The sequence below is a fragment of the Saccopteryx bilineata genome, chromosome 1 (assembly GCF_036850765.1).
Source record: "Saccopteryx bilineata isolate mSacBil1 chromosome 1, mSacBil1_pri_phased_curated, whole genome shotgun sequence".
Lineage (NCBI taxonomy): Eukaryota > Metazoa > Chordata > Mammalia > Chiroptera > Emballonuridae > Saccopteryx > Saccopteryx bilineata.
In genome coordinates this window covers 119,249,227-119,274,720 of record NC_089490.1, presented here as the reverse complement: position 1 = coordinate 119,274,720, position 25,494 = coordinate 119,249,227, and the positions used below count along the sequence as shown (strand labels likewise).

The following is a 25,494-nucleotide window of genomic DNA, read 5'->3' as shown; positions in this document are numbered from 1 at the left end:
AAGTCCAAAATTAATTAAAAATGAAACCAAATCAAATTTCCTTAAATTTGACAAAGTAGACCCTGGCCAATTAGCCTGGTCAATTAAGAGCATCATCAAGCGTCATCTCAAAACAACAAGGTTGTGGGTTCAATCTCCAGTCAGGGCACACTTGGGAAACAAAGAATAAACTGAGCAGAACAACAAATGAATGCTTCACTTCCCCCTCCCCTCTCTCTGTCTCTCTAAAAATCAATAAAAATTAAGCCCTGGCCATATAGTTTCGGTTGGCTGGAGCATCATCTCAAGCTTAGAAATTGCCGGTTCAATTCCCTGGTCAGGGCACATACAGGAGCAGCTCAAGTGTTCCTGTATCTCTCTCTCCCTACCTCTCTCAAAAATTTTTAAAAAAAAATCTTTTTTGACAAAGTAACATTAGTTCAAGAGACTTGTGATAGCAGTGGCACAGTGGATAGAGCACTGGACTGGGATGCGGAGGACCCAGGTTCAAGACCCCAAGGTTGCCAGCTTTAGCGCAGGCTCATCTGGCTTGAGCAAAACCCATCAGCTTGGACCCAAGGTCGCCGCCTTGAGCAAAGGGTCACTCAGTCTGCTGTAGCCCCATGGTCAAGGCACATATGAGAAAGCAATCAATGAACTAAGGTGCCACAACAAAAAACTAGTAATTGACGCTTCTCATCTCTCTCCGTTCCTGTCTCTCTATCTATCCCTCTGTCTCTGTAAAAAAAAAAAAAAAAAGGAGAGAGACTTGTGATAACTCCAATTAGCAATACAGAGTCTATCTACAGGATGCTTAACATATTTTGTTTATTAAGTTTACCACTGAAGGGGAACATTAAAATCCAAATATCGATGAAAACTAAAGCAGTTTAATCAGTCTATGTGCTGTATCATTCACCTAAGAAACAGTACTTCATGTGGCTACAGATCCTCATAAAAGAATCCTCATAGTGCAGGTGTTGAGTATTTACTCCCAAAGAAAAAAGAAAATGAAAAAAAGAGCATAAACTCTGTCAACCACTGGCAACTATGCTGAAAATACAATGACAGAAGTAAGGGCCAAGTCCTGTGTCCTGGAAGTCTTAATAAACATTCATACATGTACAGTTTCCCCTTTTTGCTCCCCAACTTCTAGGAAGTGTCCGATCCTAAACCTGAAGGCTTCCTCTTAGCCCCAAATCCATACTGGAATCAGTGGTTTCTCCATTCTGAAGACTAACAAAGACAACAGTCCTGATACAGGTAAGCTATAGGAGTCAAGTTACAGGTAATTTCTAATTTTGACAGGATCCTGAGCTAGACAGCTATCTCACAGAAAGCAGTGTCCTTCCTACAATAGTAAGATAAGATGATCAGAACTAGAACATAACATTCCACCTGACCTTATATTTCTAGGATCATACATATATTAAAATTATACACTCAGCTCTCCTTTCCAATAAGCACTTACTTATTCTTTAAAATGTGAACAAAAGCAGTATGGTATTTGGAAAAACCTAAGCCAAAACAGCACTCACACTCTTCAGATAAATTCCAATAATCTAAAGCAGTGCTTTTCAAACTAATATGCATATATGAATCACCTGGAATCTTATTAATTGCAGATATATTCATTGGTTTTGGGACAAAACCTGAGATACTATCATTTTACCAAGCATCTACTTGATGCTGCTGCTACATTTTAAGTAGCAAACTCTAAAAGAGCTCTTTCACTGGCCCTGGCCAGTTCGCTCAGTGGTAGAGCGTCGGCCTGGCGTGCAGAGGTTCCGGGTTCGATTCCCGGCCAGGGCACACAGGAGAAGCACCCATCTGCTTCTCCACCCCTCCCCCTCTCCTTCCTCTCTGTCTCTCTCTTCCCCTCCCGCAGCCAAAGCTCCATTGGAGCAAAGATGGCCCGGGCACTGGGGATGGCTCCTTGGCCTCTGCCCCAGGCGCTAGAGTGGCTCTGGTCGCAGCAGAGCGACCCCCCCCCCCCGGAGGGGCAGAGCATCGCCCCCTGGTGGGCGTGCCGGGTGGATCCCGGTCAGGGGCATGCGGGAGTCTGTCTGTCTCTCCCCGTTTCCAGCTTCAGAAAAATACAAAAAAAAAAAAAAAAAGATCTTTCACTGTTAATATCCAACTGAGACAAACCAAACTAAGAAAGTGTCCACAATTGTAGAATGATAAACTAAAGCATTCGCATACTCACACACACCATGACAAAAGAAAATCTCTTAAGTTTAACAAACACACGCAGACTCCAATGAAATATTTAGGAAAGGACATGAGATATTTTCAACCTAACAACATTCCCTTTCACTTCTTTTCTATAGACCTTGTTAAGAAACTGTCTTGGCAAGCCAGTTTTCTACCCCAACATCTAGAATAACTTAACTACGTGGATTTTACAAAAATGGTTTCCTTCGGGAAACCTACTCAGGGCCAATTCACTCATAAATATAAGAACAGTCCCTTCTTTGAGAACTCAAATTACGTCCAAGCAAAACATCTGCTTGGTGGGCTGACCACAGCTGACAGGGATGGCAACAGTAAAGATCCACTTGCTAAACAAGATACAGGAGCAGAGGAAGCAATACATGAATGCTATGTTATCACGATGGAGAAGAACAAGACCATGGTCTCAGTGTAACAGTATAAGAAAGTTCATTGGTACGATTTCAGATTCCACACTGCAAATAATCTTGTAAAAATATCACTTTTCAAGTTTTGGCTTATCATCAAATAATTAAATAGCCACAAAATTATCTAAAATGGCTTATTAAGATGCTCCTTCCTTTCCCACTAAGTATCTGTATGACGCCAGATTTTCTTCACATAGTTCAACCGAACTAATTCATTGTAAAACTGATGCAGAAGCACATGAGAAATCAGCTCTTAAGCCAAACATTAAAGACATTAAATATAAAACAAAGTCACTTCAATTTCTGGAATTAACTAAAAATGTTATTGCATGCTCTCCTCTCCTAGAGCTGGTTCCAAAATAAAGAGCTAACATGAAACAATATTAAGTTTTACAGCGTAAATAGTCACTTTTGTATTTGTGATAAGAAGATAACTAAGAAATGGTGTCTTTCAAACAAAATTTCAATACTAGAAATCCTCTTTTACAGCTCTCTATCAGTAGAACTAAAGTGTATGTGGGGTCTGAAAGGCAAGCTGACCATATCTGCAAGTCGTTTTCAAGACCGAAAAGCCAAAACAAAAGAAATTAAATTGAATGCTAAAACTGACAAACTTGTATCATCCACAAACCCTACTTCAAATTTATAATCATCTGAAAGCTGTACTGTTATGATTGACTTTATAAATTAATGTTAAATTTTTTTAATTTATAAAATAAATACTAATAAAATACCATTTTAATATGTCTTACGCATTGGGATTCAACATGAAATTTCATTTGGGGAAAAAACTTCATCTACTACTCAAAGTCTATAAATTGTTTTTAGATTATTTTTCTCAACAATCTATAAATTGTTTTTAGATTAAGAGACCTTAAAATTGTCAAACTACAAACTATGATATGGATAATACTTTCACATTACAGCATTAGAAACTACTGCACTACCTTATATACAGTGACAGAGTAAAATATACCATAAATCAGGGGTCCCCAAACTTTTTACACAGGGGGCCAGTTCACTGTCCCTCAGACTGTTGGAGGGCCCAACTATAAAAGAAACTATGAACAAATCCCTATGCACACTGCACATATCTTATTTTAAAGTAAAAAAATAAAATGGGAATACAATATTTAAAATAAAGAACAAGTAAATTTAAATCAATAAACTGACCAGTATTTTAATGGGAACTATGCTCCACTCACTGACCACAAATGAAAGAGGTACCCCTTCCAGAAGTGCGGTGGGGGCCGGATAAATGGCCTCAGGGGGCCGCATGCGGCCCGCAGGCCATAGTTTGGGGACCCCTGCCATAAATAATGTAGTAGAAAAACATGATGAGCAAGGTATCTAACCACTTTCTTCAGGATCCAGAAGTTACTGATTAAAATTCCACAAAAGAACCGCACTAATCTTTCACGGATCAGGCTGTTTATTTTCGGTCTCTCAATGAAAGGCGCTGGACAGTTTAGCTCTGTTGGTTAAAACATCATCCTGATATGACAAGGTTATAGGTACAATCCTTGGTCAAGGTACACACAAGAATCCACCAATGAATGCATAAATAAGTGAAACAACAAATCGATGTATCTCTCTCTCTCCCTCTCTCTCTAAATTCGGTTAAAAGAATAAATTTTTAATAAATAAGTTTAAAAAAAGAAAAATATAATCTTGGAAGCCTTCAGTTCATAACTTGTATCTTAAGTATTATAAAATAATTTGTAATAAATTGTTTTAATAACATTTTAATACTTAAATATTTAATAGTAAATATTCTATAATTCTAATGTTTTTAAAACGGTACATGGTTTTCCACAAAAAAAAAAAAATGCAGAAAAGTGACAAGAGATAAGGGGACAGTAATTCTATTCATCTAAGGAATATTTAACAGGGGCAGAGTAAGTGTAATAAATTTAGTTTACCTTTGTACCTAACTGGTAATGAGCTTTGGACAGAAATATACTATGTAGTTCTCAATGTATTTGTCAAATTGTAAGTAAACAACATAACCACACACAGGGGAGCCCTAATTGTTCTACTGGCTTTGTGTCAGACTATTTTCCAAAGATGGCCACACCAATATCCTCTTCTTAATCATTTAAGCTGTTTTTCGACTAATAGGCAATGTTTCTTTCACCTATTAAAAAACTACCGCTTACTACTCAAAAGATTACTCTATGTCCCTCCCACACTTATAATCAAAATTACTAAAGGTTAAAATTCAAAACATTGCAAAGCATTTAAGAGGGTTTCATACTTTTTAAAAGTCTGAAGTTGTATACCAGTATACAGCTTTAAAAGTGAAACTTGCCTGACCTGTGGTGGCGCAGTGGATAAAGCATCGACCTGGAAATGCTGAGGTCGCTGGTTCAAAACCCTGGGCTTGCCTGGTCAAGGTACATATGGGGAGTTGATGCCTCCAGCTCCTCCCCCTTTCTCTCTCTCTCTATCTCTTCTCTCTCTCTCTGTCTCTCCCTCTCCTCTCTAAAAATAAATAAATAAATAAATAAAAATTAAAAAAAAAATTTTAAAAAAAAAGTGAAACTTTACTGGACTTGTCCATACCACTCCTCTTTGCTCCTTATTCTAGTCATTGACAAGGAGTAAAAGCTAAAACTGAACTATTACAATAAAAGAAACAGGTACTTCAAGAGAACTATAAATTACCTGCTACATTTTATGACTTTCTCTTAAGGACAAAGGGAGCTTATATAACTCACATCATCAACATTTTGATTGATAAAAACAAGACTATTTAAATCTGAGTTCCTGTTATTTATCATAAGAGCCTAATATTTGCTGTATGTATAGTACATTGTTCTACGTGCTTTATGTCAGACAATTTTCCAAAGATGACCACACCAATATCCTCTTCTTACACATCCTCTTCTTACAATGTGGCATCAAGAGGCGGGAGGTCGCCTGACCAGGCGGTGGCGCAGTGGATAGAGTGTCGGACTGGGATGCCGAGGGCCCAGGTTCGAGACCCCGAGGTTGCCAGCTTGAGCGTGGGCTCATCTGGTTTGAGCAAAAGCTCACCAGCTTGGACCCAAGGTCGCTGACTCCAGCAAGGAGTTACTCGGTCTGCTGAAGGCCCGTGGTAAAGGCACATATGAGAAAGCAATCAATGAACAACTAAGGTGTCACAATGTACAACGAAAAACTAATGATTGATGCTTCTCATCTCTCCGTTCCTGTCTGTCTGTCCCTGTCTATCCCTCTCTCTGATTCTCTCTCTGTCTCTATAAAATAAATAAATAGAGGCGGGAGGTCTATTATTACCTCCCCTTGAATCACAGCAGAAACTATTGCAGATGTTACAATACTACCAGACATCTAAGGCTAAGTCATGAAGGCAATACAGCTTCAACCTGGCTCTCTCTTAAAACACAAGACTTGGGAGCCCTGAACTACCATGTAAAGAGATCTGACTCCTTTAGAAGCCATCACGCAGAAAAGATCCCGTGAAGCAAGTACACAGAGCTTAAACAAGAAACAGGGTAGCCCAGGTGTTCTAGTGCCCAGCTGTTTGCATCTTCTCAGCCCAGGCAACACATATATGACAGATATGGTAATGAGTTTTCTGGTGATTGCAGTCTCCAGCCTTTACACTGCTCCAAGCTGATACCAAGTGGAACAGCAACAATATAACCAGGCCAAATCCTGCTCAGATTGTAGATTCATAAACAAAATCATTGTTTTTAAACCACTCAGTATTAGAGAGTTGATTGCCATGCATATATAGGAACTGGAACAATGCTTTACATATATTAACATTTAATGCTTATAATAATCATATAAGGTAAATACTATCAGTATCCTCACTTTACAGATTAGAGATTGAGACAATTATATGACTTGCCCAAACAACTAACTAGCTCTGGCCAGGTGGTTCACTGGATAAAGTGTCTACCCAGGGAGCCAGAAGTTGCAGGTTCAATCCCTAGTCAAGGAATGTATGAGAAGCAATTAATGAGTACATAGCTAAATGGAAGTGAAACAAATTGATGCTTCTCTCTCTCTCTCTCTCCCTCCCCATCCGCCTGCCACTCAATTCAATGGAAAAAAAATTTTTTTTTAACTCACTAATGCCAAAAAATGTAATGGCTACATTTTTAAATTTGGGTAATTACTGATTTAAGAAAGTTTGAAGCAGAGCCCTGGCTGGTGGCGTAGTGTTTGGAATGCCACTCCAGAGTGCTGAGCTTGCCAGCTCAAGCAGAGAGTCACCAGCTCACCCACCACCGTCACTGGTTCGAGCTCCGGCCAGGGCACAGATGACAGGCCATCAATGGCACAACTAGGTCAAACAATAACTTAATACTTCTCTCTCCCTTCCTCTCTCTCTCTCTCTCTCTCTCACACACACACACACACAAAAGGAAAAGAAAATAAAAATTAAAAAAGATAAAAGAAACAAAGACTGAAGTAGGGCCAATATTATATATCAAAATAACTGTTGATCATTTTCATCTGGTATACATATGCAAGAAGTTGTTTCTTTGCAATCTGTAAATCTATGGCGTGTGCAAATACAGATTCACAAGATATTTAGCATTTACATATAATTTTACCTATCTGGGCAGTTTTACTACCAAAATCAACCATTAAATATGATTCCAACTCATTTAGCTTCATAAAAAATTAATTCAAGGTCCGTCATAGAAAGCAATACTATTTGACTTGGGGTGGTGAACACAATACAGTACAATGATGATGTATTATAGAATTATACACCTGAAATCTATATAATTTTATTAACAAATGTGGCCCTGATAAATTCAATAAAAAAGTAAAATAAGTAAAAAAAAAAAAGCAACACTACCCTGAAATAGAATTTGTCTCCAATTCACAACTGAAACAGAGCTGACCCTAACAATATCAACATAAAATCCAACTCCAAATACTCATTTCAGAGACAAAAGGACAGTCACTTTAGTTTTTATGTATCAAGATTAAAATAACTCATGAGGCCCTGGCTGGTTGGCTCAGTGGTAGAGCGTCGGCCTGGCGTGCGGGGAACCTGGGTTCGATTCCCGGCCAGGGCACATAGGAGAAGCGCCCATTTGCTTCTCCACCCCCCCTCCTTCCTCTCTGCCTCTCTCTTCCCCTCCCGCAGCCAAGGCTCCATTGGAGCAAAGATGGCCCGGGCGCTGGGGATGGCTCCTTGGCCTCTGCCCCAGGCGCTAGAGTGGCTCTGGTCGCGGCAGAGCGACGCCCCCAGAGGGGCAGAGCATCGCCCCCTGGTGGGCAGAGCGTGCCCCTGGTGGGCGTGCCGGGTGGATCCTGGTCGGGCGCATGCGGGAGTCTGTCTGTCTCTCCCCGTTTCCAGCTTCAGAAAAATACAAAAAAATTAAAAATTTAAAAATAAAAAATAAAAGAAAAATAACTCATGAAATTGGTTGTAAATGAGATTAAGGAATTTAGACCGCATCAGATTTCTGTAAGGCTGACTCATTTTGCCTTCCAAACTGCTTTAGCATTGTAGGCTTTTAGGTTTTTAAACTGGAAAAGAATCAGAAAAAATGGTAGAGAGAAGTGCCTGTTTTATTACATGTGTTACAGATACACAAGTCAAATTTCCCCAGGGCCCTTCCTAGTCACCTACAGTTAAAGGAATTCTGCTTCCTTATGATCTGGTTGATCTGCACATGAATCACCTACAATATCTCAGAGTAAACTAAACCTGGCTATTGTCCTACATATAAAAGATGTGCAAATAGTATTTAGTGACAAATTTAAGTAGGGTTTTTAAAGCAAGTAAAATATGTGGCTTTGTCACATGAGATAATCAAAATTAACTGGAGATACACTAAAAATCATTAGTCAAAAACAAAATATTATTATTAATTACTATTACTGTAATTACAAGCTATTATCACTGTGATTTAAAAAGATAAAATGGACTTTTCTAATCAAGAAAAAGACTACTCTCTATCCCCACAATTATTTCTGTGAATAAAGACAAAAGATTTTTCCCCATGACCCAGCAAACTCACTAAATTGGCCAAAAGGGACTTTATGCAACAATGATGAAATATAGCCAACAAAAAACAAGTAGGTTGCATTCTTTTACCACTGCTACCACTGTGCGCATTATTTTAATTTGTTTCTCATCTTCTAGTCTATTGCTCTTTAAGATTACTCCACCCACATTTTTCATCCAGCTTCAGAGATCAGCAAGCAATTACCTTCAAAAAGACTAATAGAAACATTTTACTTCAATACAATTACATTATAAGGAGTTGTGTTTTACCTTTTTAAAAAGATTTGCAGAAAATGCCTGTATATGCAAAGATGATATGCTAAAAAGGTATGCTATGAGGAACAACACCCATTTTATAAAGAAACAATCACCTATTTACTGAGTGGTTTTTTAAAGTTAATGTTAAATCATAAAAAATATTTCTGGGCCTGACCAGGCACTGGCGCAGTGGATAGAGTGTCGGACTGGGATGCAGAGGACCCAGGTTCAAAACCCCAAGGTCTCCGGCTTAAGCGTGGGCTCATCAGCTTGAGCAGAGGGTTGCTGGCTTGTGCATGGAAATCACAGACATCACCCCATGGTCACTGGATTAAGCCCAAGGTTGCTGGCTTGAGAAAGGGGTCATTCACTCTGCTGTAGCCCCCTTGGTCAAGGCACACATGAGAGAGCAATCAATGAACAACTAATGTGCCACAACAAAGAATTGATGCTTCTCATCTCCCTCCCTTCCTCCCTGTCCCTCTCTCTGTCTCTCGCTAAAAAAAAAAAAAAAAAATCGGGGAAGACATAAAGCATAGAATGGTTTTCCTTGTTTCGTGCAGCCACACTGATAGCAGTGAGAAAGATGATATATGTATCAGATACAACCATATTCTGTTGAATTCAACCAACTACAGAGTTACTGAATATACACAGTATAATAGATGTGTAAGTAGGTTCTGTGCTGGAAGTATAAGGATACACAAGACCTGATTTTAATCTTGAAAGTGTTATAGCCCAGAGAAAGAAACAGAAATGGATATTTCAATACAACACCATAAAAATAAATTTGAATTCCAGTGATATTTGAACTCAGAAGAACCAATTTATAGTACCTTTGAGACATCTTAGATACAGCAAAGCCACACCTGTAATATTCTGGATCTGTAGGACAGCTCTACATGTTTAGTCAAAAAACCTTCATTTTTACGAAAAAAAATCTGAAGTTCAGAAATAGAATAATCTACCAAATTTTCTGCCCAGAGTATCTAGTAACCAGTACTACAATATTGATTACTTACTGCCACTATTCTTTCCATATCTCTATGCATGAGAAATAGGAAAATAAACTATGAATTAAATACAGTCCTAGATCCTTTCACATATTCCACCTCACTTATTTAAAACAACACTAAGATGTTTCTCCTAGTTTACAGATAAGGAAACGACTTCTGAGGAGTTAAATTAAAATAAGCCAAGTCTTCCTCATTTAAGGTCCATGTTCTTTTACTACCCAATATTCCGTAGATTATTTCAGTAATGTGTCTGGGATAAAAAGGATAAGCCACGGTTATAATTAAATCTCCTCCCAAAAAAATTTTTACTCAGAAAGAGTAACAAAATATTTGTCCTAGAGACAACTCAGGAAATTAGCTTTTCTTTCCGTTGATTCAGTTTCCCAGACATGACTTTTCCCCCAATTTCTACCCTAGCTCATCTCCTTTTCACGCCTGTAATATTTCTCTAACCTCCTAATTGGTCTCCCAGCTCCAAACCATTCTTCTCTACCTTTGCCACACATAATTAATTTCCTGTTTCACGAGTTTCATCACTCATCCAAAATATACTTAATACCTAAAAATAAGTGTCAAGCACTGTGCCAAGTGCTGCAGAGAGAGCAATGATCAAAACAAACATGGTTCCTATTCTCAGGGAGCACCCGGTCTACCAAAGATAGACAGACTGTAAATAATTACGCAAACTGTGATAAGGACAATGAAGAACTTGGGAGCGCTAGCAATTCATCTAATAAAGAATCAGGAATAGGTTGCCTGAGTTTTATTCAAGGTAAGATCTAAACATTACCACCAGTTACAAAGACAGAAGCAGCAGAGAGGAAAAGACTGTGATTCCCAAACCCACACTGAGAAAGATATGTATTGTTATGTAAGGTCCTACTTTAGGCATTTTTCTTTTAAACATCAATTTGTTGTTGGATTCATCCATGCATTCATTGGTTGACCCTTATATGTGCCTTGACCAGGAATCAAGCCCATAGCCTTGGGGCATCGGAACAACACTTCAACCAACTGAGCTACCATGCCAGGGCAACCATTAATTCTTATTTCCCAGTTCCAATATGCATTGTCTGATTTAGGCATAAAGTCCCCAGAATATGCTATGCTATGTCTTTGCTATGTTTCATTCGAGCTTTCTAGAAATTTCTCTTATCATTCACCTAAGCATAAAATCCAGTTCCACACTCCCACCAAAATTTTAGTCATTAATTACAATAGTCTCCAATTTTCATTTACTGTACTGTGTCACACTTTACAGATGAACTAGAAAATAATGGAATCATCTTTTTAATCTTGTTAAAAACTTAACATTTGGAGAGGTACCATAACATTTCTTTCTTATCACTGAACAGGGCACAATGGTAACCATGATTCCCCTCTCTCTCTCTCTCTCTCTCACTGAACAGGGCACAATGGTAACCATGATTTCTCTCTCTCTCTCTCTCTTTCTCTCTCTCTCTCTCTCTGAGTGTGTGACAGAGAGAGAGTCAGAGAGAGGGACAGACAGGAACACAGACAGGAAGGAAGAGAAATGAGAAGCATCAATTCTTTGTTGCGACACTTCAGTTGTTCATTGATTGATTTCTCATATGTGTCTTGACCAGGGGTCTGTTGAGTGACTCATTGCTCAAGCCAGCAGCCTTAGGCTCAAGCTTGTGAGCCTTGCTCAAATCTGATGAGCCTGCACTCAAGCTGGCGACCTCAGGGTCTCAAACCTGGGTCCTCCATGTCCCACTCTGACGCTCTATCCACTTCGCTACTAGCCTGGTCAGGCATGATTTCTTTTTTAAAGATTTTATTTATTCATTTTAGAGAGGGGAGAGACAGAGGGAAAGAGAAAAAGAAGAAGAGAGAGAGATAAAAGAGGGAGGAGCAGGAAGCATCAACTCTCATATGTGCCTTGACCGGGCAAGCTCAGGGTTTTCAAATCAGCGACCTCGGCATTCCAGGTTGACGCTTTATCCACTGCGCCACCACAAGTCAGGCAATGGTAACCATGATGTAAATGATTTTTAAACATCCAAATATCCAACCCAGGCCAGTTAGCTCAGTCAGAGCATCATCCCAAAATGACAAGGTTGTGGGTTCCAGCCCAGGTCATGGCACATACAGGAGGCAACCAATGAGTGCACAGCTAAGTGGAACAAATGAATGCTTCTCTCTCTCTCTCCCCCTTCCTCTCTGCCTCTCTAAAAGCAACTAATAAAAAATTTAAAAATATACATCCAAGTATCCACAAGTATTCATTTCACTTCCTATCCATGCCCAAAACTGTCCATTTATTTCTAAGGTCAATATAAATATTATTTTCATAAATGCAAACAATTAATCATAAAAATGAACTCAACATGTATATAGTTAAATCATTGCAAATCCATTACCATGAAGATACTCCTCAAAGCTTTTTATTAATAGATCAGCAACTTCACAGACATATTAAAAACTATTAAAAACAAAAGGTATTATGAGGCCTTTTAGTTCAACTACAGAAGAGTTATACAGGGTGTGGCAAAAGGAGGTTTAAGTTGTTCATGGAAAATAATACAAGAATAAACTTGCTTGACCTAAGGTGGCACAGTGGATAAAGCATCAATCTGCAATAACAAGGATGCTGGTTTGAAAACCCAAGCTTGCCTGGTCAAGGTACATGTGGGAGTTGATGCTTCCTGCTCCTCCCCCCTTCTCTGTGTGTGTGTGTGTCTCTCTCCCCCCCCCTCACTCTATCCCCTCTCTAAAATAAATAAAAATAATTTTTTTTAAAAAAAGAAGCAACTATTAAGAGATGATGCTTCTCACTCCTCTCCACACCCTTTCTTTCTTCTCTCTCTCTCTACCTCCCTCTCAAATCAATGAAATAATTAAAAATACTGTTTCAAATACTCATAACTATAAACTTATTTTTGTTCCACCCTGTATATGATAAAGATAATTGATTTAAATACAGATTCTGCATGAACTATTCTGGTCAAGCATATCCTTCTGCAAATTTCTGTAGCATTCATTCACAGACACATAGCGCTTTTTGCAGTTCAGATCTTATACTGTTTTATAACAGATCATTACTAGCTATTATCAGTTCATTCGTGCAATCCGTCTCCCCCACCAGGGGGTCAGAAACTCTGTTCTACTTATTGCTGTATACCCAGAACCTAGAATAGTACCTGGCACATAATGGAGGTTTTATGTCCATCTGTGAGATAAATATCCATAAAACAATAAACGCTTAAATAAACTGCATGCCAAATACTTTACAGGTAATCTCCACAACAATTTTACAGTAGAGCAGGGGTCGGGAACCTATGGCTCGTGAGCCAGATGTGGCTCTTTTGATGGCTGCATCTGGCTCTCAGACAAATCTTTAAAAAAATAGTAACATTAAAAATATAAAACATTCTCAAGTATTACAATCCATTAATTTCCTACCGCTCATGTTCATGGTTGCAGGTGGCTGGAGCCAATCACAGCTGTCTTCCAGGACAACACCAAATTTTTATTGGATAATGCATAATGTACACAGGTCGTTGTATGGCTCTCACGGAATTAAATTTTAAAATATGTGGGGTTCATGGCTCTCTCAGCCAAAAAGGTTCCCGACCCCTGCAGTAGAGGAACTACTATTGTTCCCCCTTTGGAGATGAGAAACCTGAAATATATTGCTCACAACCAAGTCAAAGAAAGTTGTTCAATTGTGCAAATGAGATGCAAAACCAACTTTTATTTCATTGGTGAAAATGCACTATGCAAAAGGCTGAAACTACTAGAGTATCTAAATGTTCCCTGATCCCCTGACCTGATTCCCTAATATTTGTTTTTTCAAATCAACCATGTTTTTTATTAGATCCAGACTAGTTTTTATAGTTTCTCTTTGATTTTTCTTTTTCTCAGGCAAAACCATGGCATTAAATAACTTAAATAACTCTCTCACGGTCACCCGCTTAAGTGAATTCCAAACTCAAACATTCTGACTCATAGCTCATTAACTACTATCCTCCCTATACTACTTCATCCTCCTTAACTTCAGAATTTCCATTTAACTGATGAAATGTTTAACACTTTTATAGAGTAAATGCTTCCAACAATGGTTTTTAAAACCCTGTGGTGACTATCCTTTTCCGGTATCCATATTCATTTATTTAAATATACTTTTACAGAAATTTTCAACTTCAGAGTTTTCTTTCTTATCTTTTAACATTGATTATGCACCTCTGGATCTCCTCTAAATACACAGTTCTTACACCAACCCTTTCCCGAATCTGATAAAAGTTGCTGACATCTCAGAGAACTACCCACATAAAATTCTGCATACAATCTCACAGGCAAAGCTGTCCTTAAACTCATCAACATCAAATACTACAATCCATCCAAGGGTACCAATTCCTGGCTCTCTGTTTAGTCTATTTTATTCATATAAATCCTATTGTTCATATTTCAATTTAATTCTAATAACTGGGTACTCACCATATCGAAGGACTTGGTTAAATACTACAAAGTTCTAAACTAGCTAAACTGTACCTGCTCTCAAAAATATACCATTCTATGGCCTGACCTGTGGTGGCGCAGTGGATAAATCCTCGCTGGACCTGGAATGCTGAGGTCTCTGGTTCAAAACCCTGGGCTTGCCTCGTCAAAGCTCATATGGGAGTTGATGCTTCCTGCTCCTCCCCCTTCTCTCTCTCTCTCTCTCTCCTTTCTCTAAAACTGAATAAATAAAAAGAAATAATAAAAAGCCTAGCTTTTAGAAAAGAATTTTTAAGAATATACCATTCTAGCCCTGGCTGGGTAGTTCAGCTGGTTACAGTGTCCTTCTGATAGGCCAAGATTGCAGATTCAGGGGTCAGAACACATACAAGAACCACTCAATGAGGGACAAATATGCAGAAAATGACTTGACTTTGAGTGATGGGCACACAACACAATCAACAGTTCAAATGCTATAGAACTATTTACCTGAAAAGTTACGTACTCTTATTGATCAGTGTTACGCCATTAAATTTAATTTCTAAATAAAAAAAGAAACAATGAATGCATAAGTGGAACAACAAATTGATGTGATGCTTCTTTCTCCCTCTCCCTTTCAAATCAATCTGTGTGTGTGTGTATGCTCACAAAAATTAGGAAATAGTTTAAGATGAATATGAAGCTACAGACTATCCCTTAATTTTTGTGAGCAATATATATAGATATAGATACAGATATAAATGTAGATATAGATGCAGATATATAGATAGATATAGATATATTGACACAGATACACATTCTAAAGCAAAAAGGATAAAGCAAGCATTCAAATAACAGATTCTTCAGAACAGTTTACAGGTGTAGCCAATAGAACTCCATTTGGACCTTAGAACACCTTCATGGTAAACCTAACCCTGTTTTGCACTTGAGGAACTAAAGGTCAGGACAGTACTTAAAATCATATTATAGGCAAGACTAAAAACTGAACTATACCCTTAGACTCCAGATTACAGGCTCTTTATATTCTACATTCCTCCAGAGCCACAAAAGGAGAGGGGGAAAAAAGTTGAGAATACAAATTAAAAAGAAAAAGAAATTAAAGCTAAGTTTTAAAAGACTAGGAAAGGATTTGTTGTGGCATTTTGATGAATTCTGAAAGATTGTCTCAGTCATCAAAAACCTGAACTGCCTTGGCTAGGTAGCTCGGTTGGTTAGAGCACTGGTCTCCAACCTTTTTTGGAGCATGGACCGGTTTCAAGTCAGAAAATATTTTCACGGACCGGCCTTTAGGATGGGACGGATAAATGTATCATGTGACCAAGACAAGTGTCAGGAGTGAGTCTTAGACGGATATAAGAGGGAATCTGGTCATTTTTTAAAAATAAAACATCGTTGCCTGACCTGTGGTGGCACAGTGGATAAAGCGTCGACCTGGAAATGCTGAGGTCGCCGGTTCGAAACCCTAGGCTTGCCAGGTCAAGGCACATATGGGAGTTGATGCATCCAGCTCCTCCCCTCTGTCTCTTTCTCCTCTCTCTCTCTGTCTCTCTCTCTCCCTCTCTCTCTCCTCTCTAAAATGAATAAAATAAAAATTAAAAAAAATTTAAAAAAAAAAACATCGTTCAGACTTAAATATAAATAAAAAGGAAATAATGTAAGTTATTTATTCTTTCTCTGCGGATCAGTACCAAATGGCCCACGGACCAGTACTGGTCCATGGCCCGGGGGTTGGGGACCACTGGGTTAGAGCACCATCCTGAAGCACAGAGGTTGCCAGTTCTACTACTGGTAAGGGCACATACCAAACAGGTTGATGGGTCTCTCCCCTCTTCTTTCTAAAAATAATAAAAATAATTTTTTAATTTGAAGCAACTGTTGTCTATCGGAGTATGAATGAAAAGAAAAATAAGAAAAACATCTGCTTAACCAAGATGCATGAAGAAAATGAGAGCTGGAACATTTAGATCATAAAAAGGCATGTGATTTCTGCCTTGCTCTCCCTGAGCTCTGGGGAAAACTGGTCACTATGTCATGAGGACACTCAAAAAGCCCTAAGGAGATACCGACATGAGTTAACTGAGACCTCCTGCCAAGAGCTAATAAGTGAGCCATCTTGGCAAAGGATTCCTAGCCCCAGTCAAGCCTTCAGATGACTGCAATGCTAGCCAACATTTTCACTGCAACCTCATGAGACACCTTGTTAAGGCTCTCTATTCTGTGTGTGTGTGTGTCAGAGAGGGACAAATAGGGACAGACAGACAGGAAGAGAGAGAGATGAGAAGCATCAATTCTTCGTTGCAGCTCCTTAGTTGTTCAATGATTGCTTTCTCATATGTGCCTTGACCAGAGGCTACAGCAGAGTGACTGACCCCTTGCTCAAGCCAAGCTTGCACTCAAGCCCAAAACCTTGGGCCTCAAGCCAGCAACCTTTGGGCTCAAGCCAGCAACCCATGGGTCATGTCTATGATCCCACGCTCAAGCCGCAGAACCCACGCTCAAGCTGGTGAGTCCGCGCGCACTCAAGCAGGCAACCTCGGGGTTTCGAATGCAGGTCTTCCGTGTCCCAGTCCAAGACTCGATCCACTGCGCCACTTCCTGGTCAGGTAGGCTCCCTATCCTTGACGCTCCAAAACTACATGTGATAACAAATGTTTGCTCTTTTAATTTGTTAAATTTTAGGAAATGTGCTACACAATAAATAATAAGCAAGATGTGAAATCTCTGTTTACATTAGATCAACGATGCTTTGTGCTAGAAGCTACAGCAAAACCTAAACCTTAGAATTCAATCTCAGGGCAATATGCAAGACAGATGAAGAGAAAATCATTGTCTTCCTATCTCCCACATTATCCAGTAAAAAATCCTGCACAGGACTCCTTAACTGACCCAATAAAGCAGTCCTATGCTTTGTGTTTTTTTAAGATATTTATTTATTCATTTGGGGGGGGGGGAGTTGGGCAAATGAGGGAAGAGCAGGAAGCATCAACTCCCATATGTGCCTTAACCAGGGGCAAGCCCAGGGTTCTGAACCAGTGACCTCAGCGTTCCAGGTTGACGCCTTATCCACTGTGCCACCAAAGGTCAGGCCTAATGTTTCTTAAAAGTAAAATGTCATTACCACTTAGAATCTCTCTATATACATTCAAACCTGAGATCTGTAGGTTTTCCTGCTGCCATACCTTCCTTAACTGAGCTTTATAATGTTATCAATGAAAATTTGAGACCTATTAGAATTTACCTAAATTTAATCAAAATAAAAGGGTAGCTAAAAACAGGAATTCTAAAGGCTATGAAGAGCTGACTGCCTCAGAGATAAAAGGTGTAAATAGTGAAAAGAGTTTTATTAGGAAGTATGAGCAAAACAGTACTTTACATAAAAGTATTTTATTGCCTCAAATGTACAGATCCTTAATAAATCTTGACCATAACCTCAACATGCAACCTTCTAGTATTAATCTGACTTAAAAGTTTAGCTTCTATACTAGAAAAAAATCTTTCTAACCATAATGTAGGGAAATTGGTTATAAGTCTGCTTTACCAGTTTCAAAGCAATCTTAATTATACCTCAGAGTATGCAACCCAATAAGCTAGTACAAATTTTGATTCACAGTATGCAACCCAATAAGCTAGTACAAATTTTGATTCACAGTATGCAACCCAATAAGCTAGTACAAATTTTGATTCACAAAATAAGAGCCTATGGCCTTTGCTGAACATTTAAACTAAGTTTCATACATGTCCTTCCCTATCATCCAATCCACTCACATACACTTTTCACTTGACACCTAGATTTATCCCCAAAGGCTGATAAAAGTGTCTGAAAGAGATCTTAGCTTTTTTCAAAATAAGGCATGGCTTATATTCTAGTTGGGGGTTGGGGGTAATATAAAAAAGAGACAAATAACCACAAAATGGAGGTTTTCAATTCACTTCCATAGGTGAGAAACTAAAATTACTTTCATGTAAGTATAATCTGATTCAATAACTAGAACTAATTTGTAAACTAAAAAAATTTGAGGCATTTTAAATGCTAAAATTGTATGTAACTCAGCCTCTGAAATTAACTTAAAAAGTGGTTACATTTTTTAAAATATTTAAGCTTAGATTCAAAGTAAAAATCACACACACACACACACAAAAAAACTAGTTTTAGTGTTCTTACACAGGTAAATATCCATTCCCCAAAGAAAATTCTATTGTCTCTATAACCAAAGTAAAAGTAAATTACCTATCAACTTTAAGGTTTTCTAATTTTACCAAAATAAACACACTAATCCACCTATACTGGTTTTGAACAAGAATAACTCCTGGGAAAAAGAAGCAATGATTTTTGTACCAAGTGTTGTTTAATCATTTTATAAATTAGTCACTTTTCATCACACAACATTTCCAATACATGATTATAAAATGACACCTTGGATCACAAGCTTTAAGATCTAGGTCTTTACACTTAATTCTTTCTTAAAATCAAGCTCTTATAGAGATACTTAAGATCTTTCAACATATTCCAAAGTACGTTAAACTCAAAGATATGTATACAATCTAATTTCAAAGTGACAGAAAAAACTAAACAGGCATCCTAACAGAAAGAGTAAATTCTAATGATAAAATCATTGCGATAGGATTGCCTCAAGTTTTTTAAAAGCACTTTAAAACCACAATATCCTTTCATCTGTAACAAAAATAAAGACTTCCCACCATGAAATCAATCTATAAAAGCCACATAGATTGGTGCAATCTGCAGGCCAGTTTATAAGAATTATGAATCCTTTCTAAATTTAAAATAACTTTTAAAAAACAAATTCAAAGGCAATAAGGGGCATTTCAAAATTAAGATGATCAAGACCACAACCAGTTTCACTACTTGTAAGGCTTTTTCATAGAAGTGATAAATCCATTACCTTGAAATAGTAAAATGACTACAATAATTTGTAGTCTCTAACACTTAGGCATTAAGAAGTATGCTTAGTTATCAAGTTTTAACCTTATTTGGACTTGTGGAACCAATTTCTTATTCCTTACTCTGAAGTATGATGTAGAAATTAGATAATAATAAATATGAAATGAAGCCAAAACTCTACTTCCTGAAATATTGTTTGACCAATAATTCATTGTCTAATAACAGGATGCACTGGACAGATATTAACTCAAAATAAACAATAAAACTGACATGTACACCTTGTTATTTTAGGTGAGTTATTCCTAGTCATGAAGTAGAAATAGCATGAGACTCAAGAACCTTTGTTCTGCTCCACTACTAACCATTCTACTACTTGCTTCTTTATCTGTCAAATGGAAGTCAAAAATACCTATCTGTACCAGAGTTGAGAATGAAATGACTGTGACACTTAAACTGTGCAGTGCTAAACAAATGTGTATACACACTAAATAGAAGATCAGTGGAAACTATATCAACTTACAAATACCTATGGGTACCAATGAAGGATATAATGAAATGATAAATAGCACAAGCTTCACTGTGCAATTCACATCAATTTTTAATTTTCTTGAAGACATTCATTCTCCTTCCTGCCGTGCTTTCATAGTTCAATACAATTTTTCTAAGGTTTGTACAGTCTTTTTTACCTCATCCAAGATGTTTTACCATATTCAAGTGTCAGATTCTAATACTATTATTTCCAAAATATTTAGGGCCTTGTACTCCTTATTATAGTCACTATAAATCAAAGTTCCATTTTTATCCATTAACAATCAGAATTCTTAGAACTTTAGAATACTTAAGCCTTTTATTCTTTTTAATTAATTTGAGAGAGATATGGATTTGTTGTTCCACCCATTTATGCATTCATTGACTGTTTCTTGCATGTGCCCTGACTATGATCGAACCTACCAAATGAATTACCCAGCCAAGTCTAGAATACTTAAAACTTTTAAATCTAAGTCAATATGGATTGTTAAAAATCCTACTGCTCATCAAAACATTAACAGATGGTCAAAATATATGCTAATATAGTTTAGAAGCAGTATAATATGCATGAGGTAGTTTTCAAACAGAACATTAAAAACCAATTAGTTAAAGCATGAAGTTTTCCAAAGAGATCAAAAGGAATACTGACCACTGAAACATACTGTTGCAATTGTATGACCTGAAAATATGAAGCGCATTTTTGTCCGTCTCCACATTACTTCTAACAAACTTTAGAAAAATGCTAATTCCTTCAGAGATCTCTCCAATACATGACTTTAAATACTATTATCAAAAATCATAACTCTCATGTTGAAGCATTACTATACAGATATTAAATACCGCATACTATCAAGGCTGTATTTTGTTCTGATTGCAACTTTTTGATTCCACAAAATTACTTTAAAAGTCGTAAGTTCATTTTTCTTTTCTACAACGGTTTATTCGTTTTAAACTTTCTCCCAGATTTTATCACAAAACAAATCACTTTGGAGACCATACTAACAACTACACAGGAGGACTTTTGGAAGCACTCACTAAATATAAAACAGTACTTTCTTTTTCAAGGAGAGAAGAGTGATAGTTGGGGTCTTCTCCCAGAACAAGGAAGTTCTGCTAAATCCAGGCGAGACCAGCCATGTTGGAAACCACTTGTCAATTACAGTTCTGACAAGTGTGCTCGCGAACGCGGGAGACGCTAACCTTGTGTAGTGAGGTGGGTACATCGAGAAGAGCCTCTTCAGCTCCGACAGAGGATCTGGGCCTACTTTGGGGGTTGTTTCCGAGTTAGAGCTGTCCTTAGGTCTGTACGGAGTGCAGAGCCAAGGGGAAAGAGGGCGCGGAAAGGAGAGTTGGGGGGAAAATGGTTTGCGAGTTTGAAGCCGCAATCCGCAGCGAGAGGGGCGGGGCGGCCAGGAGAGATTTCCGAGTTGAGAGCCTGGGGGAGGGGCCGAGGGATCGGGGAGCAGGGGGCTCTCAGCAAAAAGTCCCCCTGGCCCAAGAGTGCGAGGAAGGAGGGAAAGGGAGACGCTTCAGTGCACTCACCTGTCCTCCGAGTCCATGCGGCTCAAGGGCTCCCCATCCGACGACATCTCCAAGCTGCCCCGCCGGCCCCCGGAGGTCGCGCTGCTTCCGCCTCCCCCGGTCCCATAGCCCTCGTCGCCGCCGCTGGAGACGACGCTGCTGCTGCTGCTGCCGCCGCCGCCCTGGCCGCCCCGCGGTCCCTTGGGCTCCTCCAGAACCTCCTTGCCATCCCCTTCCCCGCTGCTGCTGCTGGCGGCGCCGGGGCTCAGCGAGCGCGTCTCGTCGCCGCTGCTGCCGCCGCTGCTGCTGCCCACCAGGCTCTCGGCGCTGCTCTCCTCCTCCCCGCCGCCGCTGCTGCTGCTCGCGTCCTCCTCCTCATCCTCCTCCTCGTCCTCCTCCTCCTCCTCCTCGTCCTCGTCCTCCCCGGCCTGGCTGGCGCTCTCGGGGCTCGGCTCCGACATCGTCTCCGCCTCGCCGCCCCCCACTCCACCGCCGCCTCCACCGCCCCCGCCGCTGCCGCCGTTCAGCAACAGCGCCGCCACCGCCTCGGCCTCCGCCTCCTCTTCCTCCTCCTCTTCTTCCTCCCCCTCCTCGGGGGGCTCAGCCCGACCCCGCGCCGCCGAGCCAGGGCTGCCGGGGGGCAGAGGGCTCAGGCGGGAGAGCTCCTCCAGGTCGGCCATGTCGGTGAGAGCGGCGGCCATGGCGGCGCCTGCTCCTCCTCCTCCTCCTCCCCGCCGCCTCCCTCTCTCCACTCGCGCTCCCTCGCCCCCGCCCGAACGCCCAAAACTCCGCCGCTGCCGCCGCAGAGCAAGAGGAGGGCCCGCGAGCTGCGTCAGCCAGCACACGCGCTACGGAGCCCGCGCGGGGACAGCGCTCACGCGGAGAGAGCAGCGCGCCTGCGCGGCGGCGCGAGGTGACCCCTCCCCTAGCCGCGGGCTCCGCGCCCGGGCCCCCCCCGCCCCCCTGCCCCCCCCCCCGCCCCCCTGCCCAGCGTCCCCGCCCGGCCCCTCCCGCCCCTGCCCGCCCGCCGAGTGCTCAGAGTTTCCTTCGGGCCTTCCCACGCCTTCCCCGGCTTCGCAGCGGGCGGGACACGCAGAACGGAAACCTGAGTGCTAGCCGGGGATTTTAACAGCCTTCTGAGTTCTCACGATAAAGTCATTCATTCCGGGGCTCTTTGGGGAGTGTACCCCATGCACAGGCTCTGAACAAGTCCTTGGTGTTCTGAGAGCCGTTAAAATGAATAAGAATAAATAATACAGTGCAAGGTACTACATCTATATGTGCAACACTGAGCCACAGGCTTTACTCTAACCTGCGTTTGAATGCCTCAAGGAATAGTTAACTGTCTCAGAGTAAGCACATCTTTAATGTTCAAATCTTCAACGTTATTGACTCATGAGTTCTTTTTTTTTTTTTTTTTTTTTAATACAGAGACCAGAGAGATAGTCAGAGAGAGGGACAGATAGGGATAAACAGGAACGGAGAGAGATGAGAAGTATCATCATCAGTTTTTCATTGAGACCTTAAGTTGTTCATTGATTGCTCTCTCATATGTGCCTTGTCCGTGGGCCTCCAGCAGACGAGTAACCCCTTGCTCTAGCCAGAGACCCTGGGTCCAAGCTGGTGAGCTCGGGGTCTCGAACCTGGGTCCTCCGCATCCCAGTTTGACGCTCTATTCACTACGCCACTGCCAGATCAGGCTGACTCATGAGTTCTTTAAAACAATTTTGACCCTGGCCGGGTGGGCAAATGGATAGAGCATAGTCCTGGCACCCCCAGGTAGCTGGTTCCATCCTGGTCAGGGCACAGAGGAAAAGCAACCAATGAGTACATAACTAAATGGAACAACTCAGTGGAAAAGAGCTGAAGCTTTTCTTTCTCTCTTTCTCTCTACTTCCCTACCTCTCCCATCTTCTCTCTCTTTCATTCCCTCTCAAGTCAACAGAAAAAAAATAAACAACTAAGGTGTCGCAAAGAAAAACTAATGATTGATGCTTCTCATCTCTCCGTTTCTGTCTGTCCCTATCTATCCCTCTTTCTGACACTCTCTGTCTCTGTAAAAAAATAAAATAAAGTTAAAGAGTATTTTTAAATTTCCTGTGATCATAAAACTCTTAAGTCTTACTATTTCAACTGATAAAACAACTATGGCAAATATTTATAAATAAATATTAAATGTAAAATTAAAATTTTGTTGGAAATGCATCTTACAGAGATGGAATTGGATGAATCCTTTTTCAACTGGCTTATTTATCAGTGGATGAATATACTGCTAGAATGAGAATGAGTTCAGCATGAATTCTATTCCATCCAGTTTCCGATTCCATGGAGCTAAGCATTGAGAAAACTTGTCCACGTAAATAAGTAAATAACAATGGAGTTTTCTTATGGTAATGCCATTTTTTTAACTCCTTCCAAATTATATGTCAGAAAAATCACATTAAGATCTAACAAAGAAAATACTAATTAATGATCTATCAACACACAATTCTGATTAGGTTCTCTTTCAACATTTTTGAAATAAGTAACTGAAAATCATCTGACTAATAAAAGGATATGTTAGCCCTTCTCTTTCCCTGGTTCTCCTGAAAGTTTTACATCTCCATCCCCCTAACAACCCCCCCCCCCCCCCATAACACTTTAGTAAGACTTGGGCTGGAGAAGAATTTTGCCTTTCTTTTGTAAAGTAGGGGAGGGACAATTGGGATAATGGGATGCTGGAAAGAAGGGTACCATACCCTCTGACCCCGGGACACATTTTCAGGCAGCTCAGTTTTAGCAATGGCTACTACATAAGGGAAGTGAGAGAATCAGAGAACTGACTGCTTTAAAACAAGTTCTCCATACTCATACATATCTTGGAAAGTCTTCAAATAGCATGAGTACCCCAGTGTTATGTCTGCTGCCTTAGGCCTTGGGTCAGCTATTATATGTTCCATATGTTGTCTCAAGTGAAAGCAGAAATAAAAATAATAAACAATAGCATGGGGCATTATGGTTTTACAGATACCTTCAGACACATACAATACAAAAAAAATACTAACCTCAAACATTTTAATCTCAAAACCACTCTTTGAGATAGACAAGGAATATATTATCATCTTATATTAAATTGAACAACTATTAGCCTGGCCTGTGGTGATGCAGTGGATAAAGCATCAGTCTGGAACCTGAGGTTGCTGGTTCGAAACTCTGGGCTTACCCAGTCAAGGCGCATGAGAAGCAACCAATGAACAGCTAGAGTGAAGCAACCACTTCTTGTTCCCTGCACCCCTTCTCCGTAAAATCAATAAATAAAACCCTAAAAAAGGCCCTGGCCGGTTGGCTCAGCGGTAGAGCGTCGGCCTAGCGTGCGGAGGACCCGGGTTCGATTCCCGGCCAGGGCACACAGGAGAAGCGCCCATTTGCTTCTCCACCCCTCCGCCGCGCTTTCCTCTCTGTCTCTCTCTTCCCCTCCCGCAGCCAAGGCTCCATTGGAGCAGAGATGGCCCGGGCGCTGGGGATGGCTCTGTGGCCTCTGCCTCAGGCGCTAGAGTGGCTCTGGTCGCAACATGGCGACGCCCAGGATGGGCAGAGCATTGCCCCCTGGTGGGCAGAGTGTCGCCCCCTGGTGGGCGTGCCGGGTGGATCCTGGTCGGGCGCATGCGGGAGTCTGTCTGACTGTCTCTCCCTGTTTCCAGCTTCAGAAAAATGAAAAAAAAAAAAAAAAAACCCTAAAAAAGATTTAAGAACTAGTAGAGCAAGCTATTTTCAACTTTTTTTTTTATCTAATGGCACATATAAACTAATTACTAAAATTCTATGGCTCACCAAAATATATTTGTTGCCGATCTGACAAAAACCATAGGTATAATTTTGATTCATTCACACTGTACAGCTATGGTGTTGCCTGTTGTTTTTATTTGACCATCTAGGAAAAAGAGGTCAGGGCCCTGGCTAGTTAGCTAAAGTTGTTCAGGTAGAGCATTAGTTCCCAAAACGCCAAGGTTGAGTTCAGTCCCTGGCCACAACACAAACAGGAAGCAACCAATGAATGCACAACTAAGTGGAACAACAAAATAAATGCTTCTCTCTTTCTCTCTCTCTCCCCATTCTTCTGTCTCTCTAAAACCAACCCCTCAATCCAAAAGAGAAAAGAGGTCAGTGCACCTGACTAAATAGTCAAATATTGCATATTTTAAAAATTCCTACAGTGGCCCTGGC

The 25,494-nt window shown here is 40.3% G+C and overlaps 1 protein-coding gene across 2 annotated transcripts in view; it reads right to left on the bottom strand.

Annotated features, from left to right (window-relative positions):
- AEBP2 (AE binding protein 2) overlaps positions 1–22,128 on the bottom strand; it is a 76,875-nt gene extending 54,747 nt beyond the window's left edge. Inside the window, exons 1-2 of one of the 2 annotated variants that reach the window (XM_066264559.1) lie at positions 21,313–22,128; positions 20,971–21,072 (exon numbers count right to left, since the gene is read on the bottom strand). In XM_066264559.1, coding sequence (XP_066120656.1) covers positions 20,971–21,072; positions 21,313–21,992 — 782 coding nt within the window. In that variant the 5' untranslated portion in view covers positions 21,993–22,128. The remainder of the gene's footprint in view (positions 1–20,970; positions 21,073–21,312) is intronic. The other variant, XM_066264558.1, reaches the window with a different exon arrangement.
- Positions 22,129–25,494: the final 3,366 nt, after the last annotated feature.